A 13,587-nucleotide genomic window follows, 5' to 3' on the forward strand; every position below is an offset into this window, starting at 1 on the left:
TTTGAAAACATATGTCACTTTTCTTGCGATTATTTGTGTTCGTTTATACTTTTGCTTTATTTATAGTGGGTCCACACTGCAGTGGTTCGCCTAACAAGTGAAGGTCAGCCTAAAGTAGCTTAGCCTATCTGTGCTATTAAAAAATAAATACATAAATATGAGTCAAGAACTGAAAAGGGACATCCTAAATGCGTGATTGTTTCGATTTTGTATGTATTAAAAAATAAATAAATACACAAAGACACTACAAATAGCCATAGCTTGTGGGGTTTTTTGTTTGTTTTGTTTTGTTTTGTTTTGATACCCGGTACCCGATATTTGTCAAAGACTGCACACTTATTTTGAAAACGTTGCACCGGAAGTATTTGTATTGTTCTGGAAAGAGGAAAGTAGTTGCTAAGAAGCGTTATCCTACTCGTCCCACTTATTTCTATACTTGTGTTTCTTGGCAAACTGTCATTATTTTGGTGGGATAAGTATTGGCTGGAATAATTTGAAGACTTGTTGAGAGGAATAAAGATTGAAAGCTGCGATGGCGTCGCCGCTGGAGATGACAGAGATGTACGATAATGCTCTTCTGGGGATCCTGCAGCACGTTGGGAACATTCAGGACTTTCTGCAGGTCTATTTTGGGTTCTTGTACCGCAAGACGGACTTTTATCGCCTGCTGTCAAGTCCCAATGATAAAATGGGTTTCCCTCCAGGTGTGGCAGAGAAGATGGTGCTTAAGGTGAAATTTCTCAACATTTTAACCTGTTAAATGTAAATACCTTGGCAACAAACATGACTAAGGGTACAGTTTGTGCACATGCATATTATTTCCAATCACAGGTTAAAAATGAAGCTGTTATAATGTTACGTACACTTCTGTGGTCCTCGAGTTTCTTAGACTGCAGTGATTCGTCGATGAATTAACACCTACATAATACAAAATAACTCCTGTGCTTGGTGATAGCCTTGCAGTCTATATGAGCCACAGACCTATAGCAATGCATTTGTTATTGCCCTAAGACTTCGGTGAAGGTTAGATCCTATGCTAGAGTTGTCTGCCTCTCAAATGATGATAAGCGATAACCTTTAAATCTTTCCTCAGACATTTAAGTTATTCGAGAAGTTGGCGGAGCACGACAGAGAGAGAGCAGTGAGCGAGCTGAAGAAGAGAGAGGAGACTAGGTATGTTCCTCCTACAGTTCAGGAGCTGGAGGTTGCCTCTGAGCCTTGTGAGGAAACCAAGCAGCAGAGCACAGAGGCGGCGCAGATGGAGAACTCTCCCTCCAGTTCTGGGGATGTTTCAGCTCCAGTAGCCTCAGGCACATCCGTCTGCTCTCAGCAGGATAGCAGCAGCACTCCAGCAATTTGTGGAGATCAGGCAGCTGCAGCCAGCTCGAAATCCAAAGCAGAGTGAGTAGCTACTAGCGTTTTTTAACCTTTGAAGCATCTGTTGTTTTAAATATGGTCCAACATAAACATCACTCTGCACACTACAGTGTCTCAGTAAATGCACTTGTCAAGGTCAATTTTAGGCCTTAAAATGACTTTGTGACGGGACGCAGACTTCGGTGAAGGTTAGTTGCAGGTTCTGTTGCAGGGCTAACGCAGAGAGACAGACAACCATTCCACTAACATTCACACCTAAAGGCAATTTAGAATCACTAGTTAACCTAACCCTGCTAACTGTATGTCTCTGGGCTGTGGGAGGAAGCCAGAGTACCCGGAGAGAACCCAGGTAGACACAGGGAGAACATGGAAAATATTTATATTTATAAACTAAGACAGAAAATGTTCACTGCTAACCGACTTAGTTCTGCTGTACTTTGACATACCCTATATTGCCAAAAGTATTCACTCACCCATCTAAATCATTGAATTCAGGTACTCCAATCATTTCCATGGCCACAGGTGTATAAAGTCAAGCACCCATGCATGCAGACAGCTCCTACAAACATTTAGAAGCTCAATGAATTCCAGCATGGTACCATGATAGGATGTCTCATGTTCAACAAGTCAGGTTGTGAATTTTCATTGCTACTAAATATTCCACAGTCAACTGTTAGTGATATTATAACAAAGTAGAAGCAATTGGGAATGTCAGTAACTCAGCCACAAAGTGGTAGGCCATGTAAAATCACAGGAACAGGGATTAGCAGATGCTGAGGTGCATAGTGTGCTGAGGTGGAGTCAGTCGCTGCAGAACTCCAAACTTTATGTGACCTTCAGTTTAGCTCAAGAACAATGCATGAACACACTCCTAAATCTTGTGTTATAGCTGCAAAGGGTGGACCAATATCATATTATACCTGTGGATTAAGAATGGGACATCACTAAAGCACTTATACATATGAAGGGTGATAAGTGAATACTTCTGGCAATATAATGTATAACCACTCTGCACTGTGTGTGAGCAATGCTATGTGCAGACTAAAGTGCCTCAAATTTCAGCAATGTTGAAAAAGACAGAGGAGAAGGAATAAGTGCCTCGATATTGGATGAAGTGATGTGTATAGGATATGGAATGGACGATTATGTGTGATGTATTATATGAAAACAGTGAGATGGGAAAACAGAAAAAATATGTGTGAACTCTCCACTGTATTTGGAGAGTTTAGTGACTACATGTACTGGACTTGAGGCCTAGCAGAAAGCCATTTGCCGCAGCTTCCTGTATAGCCACGAGACTCCAAAATATTTGAACTCCTCCATTTGTGGCAGCAACTTGTACACAACCTGCAGGGGCTACTCTACCCTTTTCTAGTCAAGAGCTGTGGCCTTGGACTTCAAGTTGCTAAATTTCATCCCATCCACTTCATACTTGGACTGGAAGCTGGTCCATTGCGACCTTAAGGTCATCTTGATGAAACCAACAGAAAGACGGCTTTCAAAAGAAGTAGAAGCATAATCCAGACACCTGGCTCTGCTGCAGTATTGTTGAGTTCTCACAATAACAGTGTAATGTCAAGTCTTGTAATCAGTAAGCACATATCCCATCAACAAGTGACACTGGATCTCAGCCTCTGCTTCACTCTTAGGTGGAACCTTCCTGTGAAATTATAGTTTGAAGGTGTTTATTTTTTGTTTGTTTTGTTTTGTTTTCGGGGAGACAACAAAACTAAATTTACTACTTTGGTTTGTTAGACTCGTATTAAATGAATCAAATCATTGAATTACAAATCGTCTCCAGGTTATTGAGGCTCTCGTAACAATATGAAAACTCTGTGATAATTAACAGAAGTTGAATGATTGCAATAGAGGCTGTAATTTGTGTACTAATTATAATAATGATGTCTGATAATTGCAATCAGACTTAAGTATAGTAATCTCCTCCATAATGGAAAACTAAAAGATGCAAGATGGCTGGAGGTGCAACAGGACATATACAGGTGCAAGATTCATTCAGTCTTGAAAGTGACTTGAATTTGTCTTGCTGAGAAACCTTGTATGATCATATGAATGTGTTTAGTCTTGTGCGCTAGGATTTGTTTGAGGAAGAGAGTACGTTGACACAACAGTTGATGTTACATTTGCTGTTGAACAGATAAATTCTTATACTGAGCATCTTGTATGGGTGTGCAGGGTTTCCACCAGCTTAACAGTGGTTCTTACTTAACTTTGGTAGCTTCAAAACATTTTAAATAATGAGGCTTTGCAATAACGAAAGATTTCTAATTTGATTCTGAAAGGGCTTATGCATTTGAAAATATAGTGTCAGTATTTAAGACGTTTATATAAAAATTGTGTTTGAATTTTGTGTTTCAGAAGTCAAGAAAACTTCCAGTCCAATCCTGACAGTTACAATGGGGCAGTGAGGGAAAATTACAGCTGGTCTCAGGATTACATGGATGTGGAGGTCCGCGTGTTTGTGCCCAAGACAGTTGTTAAAGGCAGACAGGTGAATGCAGGTCTACTTAACTATGTGAGACACCAGTAATACTTTTTTATAACACTTTACTTATTGTAGCTGTGTTCACGGCCCACAGGTCAGTGTTAGTCTGCAGACCAGTAGCGTGAGAGTATGTGTGAGGGATGGAGCCGAAGAGAAGACACTGATGGAGGGTGAATTCACTTTCAAGATCAACACTGAAAACTCTCTGTGGAGTCTGGAACCTGGACACTGTGTGGTTGTGAGTACACATAAGCATTATCTAATTTTTGTAATAACAACTAGAACACTCCTGAAGAAAATGTGGCAATGAATGCACCTTCTGCTATTAGAGTTATCTGAATATGAACTAACAAGAGGGATTGACACCTATCAGGAGCTAACATCTGGTTTTATGGTAGTAAAAAGAAGAAACAAGGTCACTGGCACTGGCTTGACTGGCCTGACTACTGGCTCATAAGAGGTTGTCATAGCTGTTCCAGACCCAGAACTTGCTTCAAAGCTGATCAGCGAAATCTTACGAAGCCAAGCCAGGAGAGAGGAGGCGAGACTGGCGAAGAAGGAGTTGCACTAATGTAGTATGGAGAAATTAAAGATTGACTTTTCCATTTCAGAGTTTGAAAGCTCTGATTTAATTTGGAAAATTCAATTCTCTATGAATAAAAAGTAAAATAGGAGCTACAGTCCATCCTTTATGTACACCGAAGGTGACAAGAGCTGTAGATGATGAATAATGTGGTGATCGAAGACAAAAATCTAATTTTGTTCATGTTAATGACTATTAAATTACTTATCTTTGTGTAAGATATTGTTCTTTCTCTGTGGGGATATTAAGTTAATGTCATGTACAGGAACACTAGACTCTACAGAGAACATTGCATAATGGGATGTTTTCATTTAATGTTTAGGTGAGAAAGAGTTAATGTTCTCTAGTGCTTGGATTAACAGGATAAGTGTAAAAATGAGTTCTGCTCTCAAAAAAGTAATTTTATCAAAAGCCAGTGTTGGCTTTTCAAAGATAGTCTAACATATTTGAATTGAACATCCTGTCTCTGAATTGCAGTTGTCACTGAACAAGACATCAGAGGTTTGGTGGAATGCGGTACTCAAAGGCGAAAAGGAGATTGATATAAACCAAATTAACCGCGAGCGTTCCATGGCAACAGTGGATGAGGAGGAGCATGCTGTTCTGGACAGGCTCACATTTGACTACCACCAGAAGCTGCAGGGAAAGCCACAGAGTCATGAATTGGTAAGGAGCAAATTAAAAAATAACACAAACTATTCATTACACACACACACAGGCTATATCTATATTATCCATATCTATATTATTTCTGTAAAATAAAAATGCTTATCTTATAAATCGGCTTAAATGATATTCAGTTATTGAGTCAAGTCCTTAAAACCTATTCTGACAAATATAGTTGGAAGTCACTGCTGTAGTGCACCTGGATTGTGTGTGAATTGTGAGGACGTTTGTTAGCATGAAAGATACATACATAACATATCTGTGTCCATGTTTCTTTGCAGAAAGTGCATGACATGCTGAAGAAGGGATGGGATGCTGAAGGGTCACCTTTCAAAGGGCAGGACTTTGACCCATCTATGTTTGACATCCCACCGAGTGCCGTGCAGTTCTGACATGCCACAAAACCTCAGCCAAACATGAACTGAAGCATCTCCATTTAAAGAGCTCATGGCAGCAGAGGCAACACTTATTAACACCTTTGAAATGCTGGAATGATGGAAGTTTGCCCCTAATAAAAAAAGCTGCAAATTTGTTGAGATTGGTGGGAAGGGAATATTTCCATATTCTGACAAGGATGAGTCATTAAATCAAAGCTGATATGTACTATTGTACACTGTTTGACTCTTGATTCAACTCTGCAGTGCCAGTGTGTTATCTGCCCTACTGATTGTGTTTTTATTTCAAACTGTGATGATTACCTGCTGGTTTGCTGGTTCGGCTGCCTTGCTCTGCTGTAAATGGCTAAACAAAAACAAAAAAAAACAAGAATAAAAAAAAAAAACATTTAACAATTTACAAATAAATATGAAAAGGGTTTTTCTGAACTCCTTGAGTCCATGCCACTCTTTGGATAAGAGATTTTTTTTTATATACAGTAGACATCAAAACCATACAGTGTTGTTAAAATACATCATACGTTTTACAATTTTATTACATTTAACTTACATATGTGAAAGCATAATCAAGACTATTATAATCTTTCAAATAAATGTCAAATAAAATCAGACAGCTTCATTTAAACTTAACTTATTTAAATGATTTAACTAGTACTTCAGTAGGCAGGACTGCCTTGGATTCTAAACCCTGATGGTGGTGATGAAGATGAAGGCTTGGATGAAGCTATGAGTAATGTTGGAGAGGCGGAGATGTGGAGAAGATGGATTGTGCAAAGGAATCTGAAAGGGACGGTGAGCAGTGAGAGTTAAAATAAGTGGCATGAAGGCTGATTGGTTTAAAGATGGCGGCAGAAAGGCGATTGGACTAGAACAATGACATCAGCATTGAGTTTTACAGCATGGGGAAGGTGGAAGTCATGAAAAGCATAGACTAGCCACCAAACACCTGATTAGCAGACAGTGTGATTACAGATGTATCGAATGTGCACATTAAGCTTAGGGATGCATTACTTTAACTTGAGGCTAAAAGGTTCATTGGCTCATAATAACATTTACAGATATTAAGGCATTTTATCTTACTGATGTTTCAGTTTTCTGAAATTACTCCCTGACCAATGATAACCTGAGATGGCTAACATTAATACATGATTTCAACTGATATCTACAGTACCTGCAACGTAGACATTAACTGTGTGATGCTATCATGTCAACATGGACTAAAATCTCTGAGGAACACTTCCAGTATGTTCAGTCTATGATGAAGAGTTAAGCCAGCTCTCCAGGCAAAATGTGGTCCAAACTGGTACTAGCAAGCTGCAACTGTAAAGTATGTTGTGGCCAGCTTCAGAAAGAAAGGTGGGAAATAGCTGCAGCGATTTATTGAAATGAGCAAACATATGTGGTTATACATTAAATAGGGGAAAAAAGTTTTTAGAATTCTGATGTGCTTGAAAGTCAATATTTAGTATGAACTTTATTTTTCAATTCTCTCTGCATGGCACATCAAAATCTGACAGTACTTTTCTGTGTTCAAAATTCTATTAAGTTTGACAAAATCCCCAACATCACCGGTTGATATGAAGCCCCAAAGAGGCTGAAAGAGTCTCCACTGTGTTGTACAGAGTATTCAGTGTTATACCTCTCTCCTGACCTCCATACATAATCTGTATGTATTATTGTTGGGTCTACTCTGAGCACCTTGAGGCAACTGTTGTTGTGATTTGGCACTGTATAAATAAAATTAAAATTTAATTGAATAATAATTCAGATTCATTACTCAATGAGACCTATTACAACTGATTTTCAGCCCAGTTCTTGTGTAATATCAGATATGCAATAGCTCAGCCTTTACTCCCCATTTCCCTTTCTTAAAAATTGCTCTGTGATAGCCACCCTTCCATTGAAACCATTTCTAATAAGACTTCAGTAAACAGCACATGGATTAGCAGAAGTGCCAGAAGGATCTAAAATGTCCTGTGTCTGGTCAATGCTGTAATTTTTCCTATTTATTAATGTTATGACTTAAAGGTATTGTCCATCTGCAGCTTCACTTTTCTCCTATAATTTTTTTTTAAAGAGACATTGCACACCACATCAACATATGCCAGGGTTTAGGCTAATCACACTCTGGGAATCATCTTGTTGGTGCAAAAATACTATTGTATGCCTATCAATCTGTTATTGTTGGCATGTTTTTGTATATTCAACTAAAGAAATTGCAACAAATTATGTGTTTTGTGACAAGCTGCTGTATAAACCCCAAAGACACAGTTTAGACAACATTTGGTCCATTCTTTCAGTTATTTGTCTTTTTAACTAAGAATGATCCATAGGTCAGTATTAAGTGGCCTAACAAACAAAATAGAATTTTTCTAAAAATTTCTCAATAGCACTTTAAATAATTACAAGTAAACCTGTCTCCTTGTAAGTGTGGGTTAGGAGTAGTGAGGAGTGGCTTAAGACTTTTGCAGAGTACTATACAGTAATGTTTTCCACATTGATTTTTTAATGCATCATTCATCAATAATAACATGTTAGGAAACTTTTAACTGTAACAACTTACAATATATTCTATATATACAGAATATAATATATACTGATAGATATTTTGTAACAAAGGTATTAAAGTGGTTTTTATTAAGTCTCAATAGTAATAAGCTGATAAAAGTGTGAATTGTATTAATAATTTCATTTATGTTAATTATTTGTAAAACTTATTTATGTGCTTATGTCATGGGTATGGGTCTTGAGCCAGTGCTTTATGTTTAGAGTGTTGAATCTTGTAAATTATTCATTGTTTTGAGTTCTTGTTTCCTGTTTTATTTTGATAGTCCCTCATCTCTTGTGTATTTGGTTCAGTTTGCTTCCCTTGCCTCATTATGTCTAATTTGTTCCTGTTGTGTTCCCCAGATGTCTCCACTCTCCTAATCTTCCTCTTGTGTATATATTGTCTCAGTCTCCCCTTGTCCTTCCTCGGAAGGGTGTCTGCTCATCTTCTCTCATGGTTCTAAGGTCCCATGTTCCCAGTTCCTGGTTCCCACTGTTTCTCAGTTTAGGTTTTCTGTTTTAGTTCCTTGTTACATTTTGTTACATTTTCTTATTTTTGTGTTATTAGATGATCTTAATAAGCCTTTATGAATATGGATAAAGGGATTAGCAATGCCTATCCCTATACAAACTCATATATAAGAATGCTACTATAGGTTAATCAATCAATTATTGAGGCTTTATTTACTAGTAATATATCTATATATATATATATATATATATATATATATATATATATATATATATATCTATATATATATGTATATGTATACATATATTAGTTCTTCCTCACAACCACTACCATCTCCTCCACCACTCCACCACCACGTGATTACGCAGCCAGTCAGTGTTGAATCTAGTCTTTCTAGCTTAACAGTAAGACTTAAGCAACCTTGTGAAAGTTTTCATTTAATTAAAAAAACACCTCTGAAATAAACGGTATGGAGTAGAAAGTGCAATATTTGGACTTTAAGGCAGAAGTAGAAAGCCGGAAATACTAATTTCTACTCAAAAATGCATCTTTTTTGGGGGGGGGGAATCCCCATGCTCCATCTCTGAACACGCCCATAATCCCTTCACAAAACTGTAATAAAAATATTATGTTTATTGATTATTACTTTCTTAGACTTTGTGATAAACTGAGAGACTCCTCAGTCCTCACCGAATCCCAAAAAAAGATCCACACTGCGCCCTTACTGAGTTCCAAGTGCAGTAATGTCATTGTATGCTGCAGGCTTCTCTTCGCTTTATGATTTATAAGGTATAATCAAATTTTGCGCTCCTCCGCACTCTTGGGTCAGCTCACTCCCGGCTTTTGATTTTTCTTTTTCTTTCTTTCTTTTCCTTTTTTCTCTCTCTCTCCGGAGAGACACGTCATGTAGTGAGCTCACATTACCGTTTCGTGTGGTATTTAAAGAGTGCGTCCTCATTGCTTGGCAGAGCGGAGAGCCTACTGACATCCGAGCCGGGAGCGTGCGTGTGTGTACCGGCCTGCAATTGAAGCACTCCGCCGTCCGGAGATCTAAGGTGGGCGGAGACTTGAGATCGAGGTCCTCCTGTGTGCAGACAGAGACACACCGTGCATTTTTGAGACGGCACCCGCACACCCGTCCGAGGAGGAAACATCATGGCAACGACTACTTGCACACGTTTTACAGATGAATACCAGCTGTACGAGGAGCTTGGCAAGTAAGCCGCTGTTATATTAATAATTATCCAGAGTCTCCTGCATGCAGCCTGACCCCGTCCTGTAACTGTACAGAGCATGAGGAATCAAGGTCTGCACATCTGCGGTGATGATTGCAGCTCTATCCTTCCAAAACAAAGCGCACGCTGGTCTGGAGCAACTAAAATTAGCTCTAAACCTAAATCCTCAGTGCAGGGCGTATGTTATGGACTTCTTGAAATGCATGAGCCAACCAGTGACGGTGTTAAAGATTGTCAGATTCTGTGTGAAGAAATACTTTAAGGGCCCCCCCGCCCCCCACCAGGCTAATTAGGGACAAAGCGATCTAATATGAGGGACAGACTGATGTGTTGGAATCATCATCAGCTGTCTTTAATCACAGTGGCACAAAGCTCAACAGAGAAGTCAAAGAATAATGCTGCCACTGCCCTTGATCTACTGCAAATCTAATGAGGTGTGTCTTGTGATTAATAAGGAAAAAGATGAGGGAGCGAGGATGTGTGGCCCCTAATAGGATGCAGACAAATTGAAACTGAAGAGGCTATGGGTGCCCCAGTGGGTAGAGGCAAAGTGGACTCAATGTCTCTGTCAGGTTGTGCGTGGGTAGAAAGGATCTCTCTGCAATGTTTGCCTCACAGGAACATTTATTCAACAGCCAGGCATGGAGGGAAAAAAAGCTTATTGTGATTGCTGTGGTTGGTTATAGTATGAGCATTTTATGTTTATTTTAAGTTCAGTTGTTTTTTGGTGATCTTTTGTGCATGTGTGTGTGCGTGTGTGCGCGCGCGTGTGTGAAGTGATAACTTAAAGACAATAGTCACACCAGCAGCAGCTGCCCTTGCTGATAATAGAGGCTTTATTTTGCTCATGTTGTCATCTCTGCTGTGTTCCAGGTTTATGAATTTGGTTTTGAATTTGCGATGCAGATGTAAAAACAAGATTTGCTGATGAGCATTCCCTGACTCAAACCAAGTGACCTTGTTGGGTGACCAAGTGACCTTGGTTACCCAACAAAACCCCAACTCTGTTATAAGTAAAGGTACTGCATTGAATACTCAATGACCAGACAAATATATATTTAAAGTAAAAGTATTGAATGCAGTCAGTGACATAAAGGCTATTTCTAAGTAGCATATTGGATTAAAGCTAACAATTAATTTGATATTCAGTGCTAATTATTTTTAGGTGTTTTGCAGTTAAGTACAGTTCTGATGTACTTCGACTTTCTAATTTCAGAGTTTAGAGGAAAGTACTTAAATATTATCCAGCATTTCTTTTGAAGCCTTTAACAAATATAAAATATAATCATGGCTAAAATGGGATTTTGGAGGTTGGGTAACCCTAAATTCAGGTGTAGCAGAGCAGCAGGGGTCCATCTGCCTTTCTACTTTACGTTAGAAAAGAATCCCTCATCTTCCTCTTAAGTCCTCTCTTTCTTGGAGATAAATTATCTGAATTTCAGGAGTGGGACCTCCCAGTTCTACAAGCTGTTCGTTCCCGTTTTCGTGCCCCACTTCTTCACTTCTCATTAGTACACGGGGATCTACCAGGCCCGGGAGCCGCCGCCAGTCCCCTCTGAGGCCTTCATCAAACCTGCAGCTCAATTCATGTTTAAGCCATTCGCCTTTATCCGCTAAAAAAACCCGCTGTCAAACCTAAAATGAGAACGTGGGCCCAGCTAGTGAATTATATTATTCTCCAAATTGGAGAGTAAAATTATGACACGTTAACATTTATTTCTTCCCTCTGAAATACAACCATTGTAGCCTTAGCTAGCAGACAACCTGTATGCCAAACAAGAGTTTGACACAGTTTGAGTCAGAATCAGAAAACTTTATTCTTCATTGCAAAGCAGTGGAAATTGGCTTAAATGGGGGATCCCAGTGTATACAAACAACTGAACAAAAATAAAATTGATGTTCACTCCACATCTGTATCTCGACATTGATCACATCGCAGGGATGAGACAGATGTGTACAGGCAGGATCATGTGGTGACTTAATTGTCTCTGTGGGTTCAGCTAAAAAGACAACCAGACTGAAAATGTAAATCCCTTCATAATATTTTGTATTAAACTGTGAATCAGATAATTGTTTAATAAGTGAAAGTACCAGAATGCCATTCTGGCACACTTGAACCCTTGGATATAATGCATTTTTATGCTGTAATTAAAACCCACAAAGGATAGTACTATATGGTACAGTCACGAGTCATCCCTTATGTCTTTATATTTTGCTTGAAAGGAGCCAGCCTCGGAAGCACTAGTTCTCTACATTCTGAAGCTCTTTCAGACTTTTTCTTTTGGACATTGGCTGCTTTTTTACCCAATTTTAGTCCAGTCCTTGTACCTGATCCTTTTCAGAGAATTTTTCTTTTGTTTGGGAAACCACTTAACACTAATTTATGAATTCAAGTATTAAAAAGGCAGACAAGATTAACCAGAGTGTCATCTACATAACAGAAACTTAAACAAAGAACCAATTTAAATTGAATCTTTTGGCACTTTATTGCTAGGAGCCTGTTGCAAAAGCATTGTTCAAGTTTCTTTAGTTGAATCTATGAAAAATATCACAGTAGAGTAAGTAGATATGGAGGAGAAAAAAAGTGGCAGGCTTAAAAAAACTACAAACAGCAGATGACCAGTGTCTGAAAATCATGTTCTTAAGAAATACAAAAACCAGCAATGACACATCAGACAGCTGTTACAGATTTGCCAGCTGCACGTCCATGATGCGAATCCCCCATTTCTCCACTTCCCAAAAGTGCTATACTGGATTGAGATGTGGTGACCATGGAGATCATTTGAGTACAGTGAACTCATTGTTATCTTGAAGAAGCCAGTTTGAGATGATTTGAACTTTGTGGAGAAGATAAATCAGGCTACAAAAGAGAGAGCATATTTCTGCCATATTGGCTTAAAATTCTTCTCCTCACGTATGAGGTCAGGACTAGATCAGGTGACCCTGAATCTTCCCATATCACTTGCTTCATTCACTGTGTGTTTACACACCACTCTACATGTAATCATTAGTTATTATTAATCTCTGCCTCTCTTCCACGGAGTGTTTTTTGTCGTGTCTTTCCCCGATCATTCCCAACCAGTCACAGCAGATGGGCGCTCTCCCTGAGCCTGGTTCTGCCGGAGTTTTTCTTTCCCACTGTCACCAATTGTTTGCTCAAAGGGGGTCATCTGATTATTGAGGTTTTCCCTGTGTTAGTGTAGGGTCTTTACCTCACATTATAAAGCGCCTTGAGATGACAGCTGCTGTGATTTGGTCGCATATAAATAAAATTGAGTTGAATTGAAAAAAGTGGTTCAGTAATACACTAATGCTTTGATAGTGTAAGAAAATTTTTTTTAGCACTAATTAAATATTTTTGAATTTTTCCTTTTTACTTTACTTAAATTTTTACTTAAATTCATCTGATATATACAGTCTGTGATGCCATGTTTAACTTTAATTGCCAGGCCATTGTGATGCCCCTAATGTATATGCAGTAGTTCAAAGAATGCCAAGCCAGTAACATCTACACCACCGTGTTTCTCAATGACTATCAAGTTCTTCTCCTGAAAAGCTGGTTTTGTTCTATGCCAAATGTATCTACTGTGGCCAAACAACCCAACATGAGTGACTATGAATGGCTAATTTTGCATATTTGTAGATTACAAGATGCCAATAATTTTTAGAGCTGCATTTATTGGAAATGGACTTTAGTTTTGGCAAATTAGCAGCTTGCTTCATGTGAAAACAAACTGTAGACTCCAGTATCCAAACACTGTAGAAATTAGCATTATTAATGACCAAAATTTTTAACCCCATGTCAGATT

At 38.7% G+C, this 13,587-nt stretch overlaps 2 protein-coding genes across 12 annotated transcripts in view; both read left to right on the top strand.

Annotated features, from left to right (window-relative positions):
- Window positions 1–345: 345 nt before the first annotated feature.
- nudcd3 (NudC domain containing 3) lies at window positions 346–5,950 on the top strand. Its single transcript, XM_003439484.4, has 6 exons — window positions 346–730; window positions 1,094–1,401; window positions 3,754–3,886; window positions 3,975–4,118; window positions 4,941–5,129; window positions 5,411–5,950. The coding sequence occupies exons 1-6, from the start codon at window positions 533–535 to the stop codon at window positions 5,519–5,521; spliced, it is 1,083 nt and encodes a 360-aa protein (XP_003439532.1). The 5' UTR covers window positions 346–532; the 3' UTR covers window positions 5,522–5,950.
- A 3,462-nt stretch (window positions 5,951–9,412) lies between these two features.
- The window catches only part of camk2b2 (calcium/calmodulin-dependent protein kinase (CaM kinase) II beta 2), an 82,042-nt gene continuing 77,867 nt past the window's right edge, over window positions 9,413–13,587 (top strand). For 2 of the 11 annotated variants that reach the window (XM_019360748.2, XM_025908712.1), the window contains exon 1: window positions 9,420–9,760. In XM_019360748.2, coding sequence (XP_019216293.1) covers window positions 9,699–9,760 — 62 coding nt within the window. In that variant the 5' untranslated portion in view covers window positions 9,420–9,698. Of the gene's footprint in view, window positions 9,761–13,587 lie in introns of all 11 variants that reach the window. The other 9 variants (XM_005449479.4, XM_005449482.4, XM_013265831.3 and 6 more) reach the window with 8 other exon arrangements.

This window comes from Oreochromis niloticus, linkage group LG7, assembly GCF_001858045.2.
Source record: "Oreochromis niloticus isolate F11D_XX linkage group LG7, O_niloticus_UMD_NMBU, whole genome shotgun sequence".
NCBI lineage: Eukaryota > Metazoa > Chordata > Actinopteri > Cichliformes > Cichlidae > Oreochromis > Oreochromis niloticus.

Excerpts from the sequence above, each read along its gene's own strand:
- nudcd3 (XM_003439484.4), top strand. The coding sequence starts at position 533 with ATGGCGTCGCCGCTGGAGATGACAGAGATGTACGATAATGCTCTTCTG. Across the intron at positions 1,402-3,753 it reads AGCTCGAAATCCAAAGCAGA|AAGTCAAGAAAACTTCCAGT; the intron begins GTGAGTAGCTAC and ends TTTGTGTTTCAG. Across the intron at positions 5,130-5,410 it reads AGCCACAGAGTCATGAATTG|AAAGTGCATGACATGCTGAA; the intron begins GTAAGGAGCAAA and ends GTTTCTTTGCAG.